This window comes from Phyllostomus discolor, chromosome 2, assembly GCF_004126475.2.
Source record: "Phyllostomus discolor isolate MPI-MPIP mPhyDis1 chromosome 2, mPhyDis1.pri.v3, whole genome shotgun sequence".
NCBI classification, from domain to species: Eukaryota; Metazoa; Chordata; class Mammalia; order Chiroptera; family Phyllostomidae; genus Phyllostomus; species Phyllostomus discolor.
In genome coordinates, this window is record NC_040904.2 from 197,010,236 (window position 1) to 197,017,293 (window position 7,058).

At 34.7% G+C, this 7,058-nt stretch overlaps 1 protein-coding gene across 2 annotated transcripts in view; it reads left to right on the top strand.

The window, feature by feature from the left end:
• Window positions 1-5,660, top strand: part of METAP2 (methionyl aminopeptidase 2) — a 28,051-nt gene extending 22,391 nt beyond the window's left edge. For both annotated transcript variants that reach the window (XM_028531673.2, XM_028531674.2), the window contains exons 9-11: window positions 3,130-3,233; window positions 3,736-3,851; window positions 4,614-5,660. In XM_028531673.2, the coding sequence (XP_028387474.1) occupies window positions 3,130-3,233; window positions 3,736-3,851; window positions 4,614-4,866 (473 nt within the window). In that variant the 3' untranslated portion in view covers window positions 4,867-5,660. The remainder of the gene's footprint in view (window positions 1-3,129; window positions 3,234-3,735; window positions 3,852-4,613) is intronic.
• Window positions 5,661-7,058: the final 1,398 nt, after the last annotated feature.

Here is a 7,058-nt window from a genome sequence, read left to right on the forward strand (position 1 = left end):
GTCAGAAGTTCTTTCTGTTGATGACTCCCAATTTTTTTTAAGTTGAATACAAAATTTAGAGGCCAGTTTATTCCTTGTCCTTCCTTTAATCTTTATTACCTTTGCCTCCTGTTCTTTCCCAGCCACTGCCTTAGGCACACAGTCCCAGAGTCACCTGTGCGTTTTTAGTGCTATTCATCAGCACAGCCTTTCTATGACTCCCAGCATCTATTTGACCTCTCTTCAGCCACCGGTGGTTCTCCTGCCTAATCTATGCTCATTGCTCCCTCTAACTCCTGTCCTAATAACTTTCTTAGAGAACATTTTCTACATTTCCTTTAACCATATTGTCTCTTCCTTTATAGTCCTTTGAGTGGTATCTGTCATACTTCCTTGCCCTTCAGTAAAGTCATGTCAGTGAGCATTCTTTACATTACCTTGTTGATACTTAGACACTATTGTGTTTCTATTAAGTACAAAAGTGGTTCTTTCTTTGAGACCAATCAAAAAACACATTTAAATAAAAAAGACTTAAAATTTTTTATACAAAAATACATTTAAATAAAATAACAAATAACCAAGTTACACAGAAGAAGCAGGGCACAGGGATATCCATTTTCATATTATACAGGTTTTTGATAACAGCAGGCTACTTCTGGGATCAGTATCTAAAAAGGTAACTTTCCAGATTAGAAATATCATGTAGATTTCTAATCCTGTTTACATTGGTATAAATCAAAAAACTCAAGGCTGTTCACACTTGGAGGGGAGGTGGTATGAGATAATGAAGAAAATGTGCTTTGGCATTGAGGTCAGGCAGAACTATCTATGAGCATAGATAAATCCTATAACCTTAAAGAACACAAGGTTGTTGTTTTTTTTTTTTAATTACTATAAGATTAATAGTATGGGTTTTGGTTTGTTTTGTTTAGAAGTGCAGATTTTATGATAGTGCCTAAAATTTATTAGTATTCAACAATTATTTGACATTTTCCATCCCAGTTTTGGGATTGGTACCACAACAAATAATGCACAGTCAAGTCCCTCTCAAATCATCTTTTCTGTCTCTTGTCTCCTAATTCTATGGGATCTGCCTTTCAAGGTATATGAGATGACAATTTGACTTAATGATTCTGTTATTTTAGCAGCCCTTCTCTTATATTAGTTATTGTATTGATTCAGGTTCTTAGTTTAAGGTGATAGAATTCATTTTTACTAGTTTGAACAGAAAGAGGATAGACAAATCATTACATTGGGAGTTGAAGAAATAGACTATAGGCTGAACTTTCAGAAGCAATTCCCAAAAACAGCATGACAGAGCTGGGCCATTAAGGGAGGGACTTTTTTTTATTTACCTTGAGCAGGAAGATAATGGAATTAGAAAGTTACCTTTACAGCTGTTGGTCCCAGAATTAGCCTGCCACTGTCAAAACCTATATAATAATAAAAATAGATAACCCTGTTATCTGCTTCTTCTGTGTAACTTGGTTATATGTTAGGATTTTTTTTTATCTTAAATGTATTTTTGTTTAAAATTTTTTTTAACAAAAAAATTTTTTTAGTGTATTTTTGAGCCCTGGCTGGTGTAGCTTAGTGGATTAAGTGGTGGCATGTGAAACAAAAGGTCACTGGTTTGATTCCCTATCAGGGCACATGCCTGGGTTGTAGACCAGGTCCCCAGCTGGGGGCGTATGTTTCTTTCCTTATTTTCTCCTTCCCTTCTCCTCCCTCTAAAAATAAATAAATAAAATATTTTTAATGTGTTTTTGATTGCCCTGAGGGGTGAGTTAGTTTGTCAGGTCTTAGAGAAATAGCAACGCTGGCTGAATTTTAAATATATTTAGTTTATCATACATATGTAAGAAGAAGTTTTTTTTGAAGAGCTAATTGAAGGTTTTATCTTTCTGTACCACCCCCTAAATTTGTTATATACCTGTCATTGTTATATTGTTACAGATTTGAAAAAACCTTGCTACCTAATTTTGCCCTAGAAGAAAAGTAACTCATACTGAGGATTTCTAGCACTGTAGAGCTAGATTTTTTTAAAACTCTTTTTATTGTGGAGTATAATAAATACTGAAAATACAATATTAAACTTCAACTACACAATTATCGAAGTTATATAACCTCACCTCTCAAGAAATAGAATATTTCCCGCATTTCAGAAGCCCCAGTTCTATATCACCTTCAGTTACAGCAGCTGTCCTCTAATAAACCACTGTTTGGATACTGAAATATTTACATTTGCTTATACCATTTACTATCTGATCACACATTCCTACACAGTAATATAATTATGCCTAATGTTGAAATATAAATGTACATGTATACATATTTATGTTATATATGGAATTGCACAGTATGTATATCATTGTGCCTCCTTTTGCTCATTTTTTCTTTAGGTTTATTCAGTTGTTCATTGTCCCTAACTTTTTGTTTTTATTGTTGTGTTCCATTGTGTGAATATACTGCAATTTGTTTATTCTATCACTGATCTCAGGACCTTAGGATTGTTTAGATTCTCTTTTTTAATGTTTGAAATGTTGATGTTACAGTAAAATTTAAGGTTTTATAATACTATCATTTTCACACAGAATACTAATTTTTATATTTTTAGTCCATAACCATAAAAATATGTTTGTAATCATTGTATTTTGGCATTTTATGGTATTTTTATTGATTAACAATACCTTCTTAGGTGAACCCTCATTATGTCCCCATCACATAGTTTATTTATTTTGTTTAAGATCTTATTTAATTTTAGAGAGAGGGGAAGGGAGGGAGAGAAACGTCAGTAGGTAGCCTGGCATGCACCCAACCAGGACTGGACCTGCAACCCAGGCATGTGCCCTGACGGGGAGTCCAACTGGAGACCTTTCGCTTTGCAGGATGGTGTTCATCCAACTGAGCCATGGCAGTCAGGGCCACATGGTTTATTCATTTTCTACTGTCTCCCCTTACTCCCTTTAGTTTTCAATTAATAACCTTGTAATAAATATCTTTTTATATTACACTAGTTTTCAGTTTGTATTTTAACTATTTTAATGTGAGGTTATTTAGTAGAGCCATATTTTGTTTTTAAATAAGCGCTTGAACTAAAGTTGTGCTTCCTGAGACTCTGCATAACTATTTTTTTCCTTTTATAACCAGTCAAACCAATCCGGAATCTAAATGGACATTCAATTGGGCCATATAGAATACATGCTGGGAAAACAGTGCCCATTGTAAAAGGAGGAGAGGCAACAAGAATGGAGGTCTGTATGTTCTTTGTGAAGCATTTTGAATTTTTTTTTCCCCAGGCAGAAGTTAATGATGGTTGAGTGCATAGTATGTTGAACAAAATTAACTTGCCATCCATACTCACCTTGACAGGGATTGGGCCATGTGAGTGTGCAAATTTTGTCTTGCTGGATCAGGGCTCAGATCAGCTGTGGAAATTGGGTGTGTCACAGGATTGTTTTATTCAATACTTAGTGAATATTTACTGAGCATCATGGACATGCCAGTCTCTTCAATAGGCACTAAGGATATAGTGATGAACAAAACAAAATTACGTGTCCATGTTAAAGCCTACATTCTAGTAGGACACAGAAAGACCAAAAGGTGTTAAAGAGGTAAAAAGCAGGGAAAGGTAGGACTGCCAGGGGTATTTCATGTAGTTTCTTACCTGAAATAGGGAATACGTCAGCCTGAAGTTATGGTCGTTTTGATTAGTTCTGAATTTTTCTTATCTCCCCATTCTAATATATTTTTTAGGAAGGAGAAGTGTATGCCATTGAAACCTTCGGTAGCACAGGAAAAGGCGTTGTTCATGATGATATGGAATGTTCACATTACATGAAAAATTTTGATGTTGGACATGTGCCAATAAGGTGAGAGTCTTATTTCTATATGACTGGTTTCTTTTTCCATTTACCAGCATTTTTTAAAAATGTGACAAATATCCAGCAGTAAATACACAGTCCTGTAGCCTAAGAATGAGATCTGTGCATTTCTGTAATATAGCAAAGAAACTGGCCTGTTAAAAATTTAAACTAAACCCTGACCAGTGTGGCCCAGTTGGGTGTCGTCTTACAGAGTGAAGGGTCACCGGTTCAGTTCCTGGTCAGGGCACAAATAAAGTCTTCAAAAAATAAATTTTTAACTGAAATGAAAATAATATATTTTCTTTGGGTCCAGTTTCTAATAATCATAATAACTTCAGAGATTCTCATTTTGTGGCATTTCTAGATTTTTGTTACATTTGCTAAACCTTACATTTTTATTTACTTTTTAAGAAATTCTTTTGGGTAGGTGGTTGAAAGCTGTATTTACACCTACATTATATGCAGGTCTTTCAGCTTGATGCACAAAAAAGGAAATCCCCACCATAATGTTGTTGGTGAGGCTATACCAACAATACGCAGTTTCACACATTCATAGACACAAGCGTGTTAAGATAGCCTTCAGCTGGCTTCCTATTCACATGGGTTATTATACATTCTGGCTCTTGTAGGTTGAAACAGGCAACAAAAAAAGTTTTTTGAACTCTAGTTACTTAAAGCCACAGCTACTGTTCAAGTTTTTCCTTAATGGGGAGAGTGAATTTGGGTAATTTTTTAGCTAACTGTTAATCTTGGATTTTCTCCTCTTAGGCTTCCAAGAACAAAACACTTGTTAAATGTCATCAATGAAAACTTTGGCACCCTTGCCTTCTGCCGGAGATGGTTGGATCGTTTAGGAGAAAGTAAATACCTGATGGCTCTGAAGAATCTGTGTGACTTGGGCATTGTAGATCCATATCCACCATTATGTGACATTAAAGGATCGTATACAGCACAGTTTGAACATACCATACTGTTGCGTCCAACATGTAAAGAAGTTGTCAGCAGAGGAGATGACTATTAAACTTAGTCCAAAGCCACCGTAACGTCTTTTATTTTATAAGCTTTGTGGGAATACGTTATACCTGAATTAATTTTGCAATATGTCTGTTTAACAGTGGACCTATGTAATACTTTTATTCATGTTTAAAAAGGAAGGAATTTGATCAAAGGCAAACCATCTAATGTAATTAACCACCAAAAAAGCTTTCAGGACTTTAAAATGTCAACTGTTTTTCTCCTGTCTAGAAAATGCTCAAATGTTCAAATTAGGAATGACTTAAACATTTTGTTTTGAACACCTAATAGATGCTTTTCAAATATTTATATTGCCATATTTTTATTTGAATGCTTTGAATGACTACATCCAATTCTGCACCTATACCTTCTGGTAATGCTTTTTAACCTTCCTGGAATCCATTTTCTAAAAAATAAAGACATTTTCAGATCTGAGAGCTATATTTCAATGTCTGTGGTTATAATTTTTTTGCACAGGGAATAACAACTTAATGTAGAAAAATGTAGAGCCTTTTATATGGTTGTACACACACACTGAAACTTTTTTTCCCTGACACAGTGGCCAAATAATGTCTATACATATATAAAGTGGGAGGAGAGCTTCATAAATTAATGTACAGCTTTAGGAATATTTTGTGTTTCTTTTCAGGATCATATTAGTCCTTGTCTTTCATTTTTTCACTCACATTGGAAAGATCTATTTGAAATCTGACTTAGTAGGAACATGGTACCAACTTGAAACCTTGACTTAGTAAAATCTCAACATTTAGATCATTTGTGCAGTGATATATTTATCAGGAAGTGTATTCAGCTTGTTCAGTAAACTAAAAAGGCATTTGAAACCACAAAACAGAAAAATTGACCCTGATTGGGCCTTGTTCTAATTAGAATAAAGTTGTGAAAATGAGTTAGAACAGCTAGTGAAAACACGTTTTCATTAGCTGCCCCTGACTGGTTCGGATTCGTAACATAATGGGTAATATTTCAGGAAGTGAGTTTACAGTGACTCATTGTAGCAGCTAAGTGCATAAGTTGAATGTAAGGTGCGTAATATTTGAACTGAGCCCCACTACCAGTTCTTGAAAAAATTGCTTAAATTCTATGTAAATGATTTTTGGGGAATGTTCCAACGTAATTTCAAAAGTTATGTATCAAGGTAAAGCCGTAATTTGTATGTTTAGCACAGTAACATTTTTTGCCTCTGGGATGCTGTTTTGTATTTTAATGTTTTTCTCATAGGAAGAGAAACCTGACTTCTGTACTTAGATCATTTTTTACACATTAAAGTGGCTTTCAGAATTGGAACTATAAATGAATGTTATCTTGTGGGATAAGCACTCTAGTTTAGCGATATGAGCCATGTTTACTTGTGGTGCTAATGTTCAATAACTACCTTTGAATAAGTTCCCTCTTTTCTGTATGTGCTAGTGGCAGAGCTCACCTGTGCGCTCCTGGACACATTAGAGGGCTAACCCTTCAGCTAGTTCTGTAGTTTTGAGTCCGTGCCATTTTGATGTGTTTGGTTTAATAAAGTTATCTTGATTTCCAAGCTCAATAATTTTAGAATTGACCCTGTGAGTGAAGAATTTTGGAGGTTTGTAAGACTTCTTTAGCAGTAGTGATCTCAAACCATTTATGAGATCCAAGTTCCCTTCCCAGGTAACCTTTGGAAGCAGTGCCATCATTTGTATGCCCCTGGAATGGCTGGGAAAGCTGTCACCCAAGAAAAAATTGTATTGTTTATCTACTAGCCGTGTATCTTTTGAAATCATTTTGTCATGTTTATAATGATGTACCTTATTGGTAAACAATTCTTAGTTTGAATGTTTAACAATAGTGCCTTTAGTAAATTATTTTATAACCAAAACATGTTGTTTTTTGTTAGATCAATGTAGCAGAATGTGGAAGTCCACATTGAGATATACAGTAAGAAATTAAGTTTCTGTGCATTGTCTAGGTTTTAGTTTTATTTTAATGGGCTTTATTTTTTTAGATCCGATGTAGGTTAGTAGCAAAATTGAGCAAGAGTTAGTTACCACATACTCCCTTAACCTCACACATACAGCCTCCTATGCAGGTTTTAGTTTTAAGGGATTAAAAAGGGCTAAGCCACCTTCCTTCTTTCTCATCATATATTACATTGAAATAAATGCTGAAACAGGTAACTATACCATTATAAATAACATAGCTTCCAGAGTT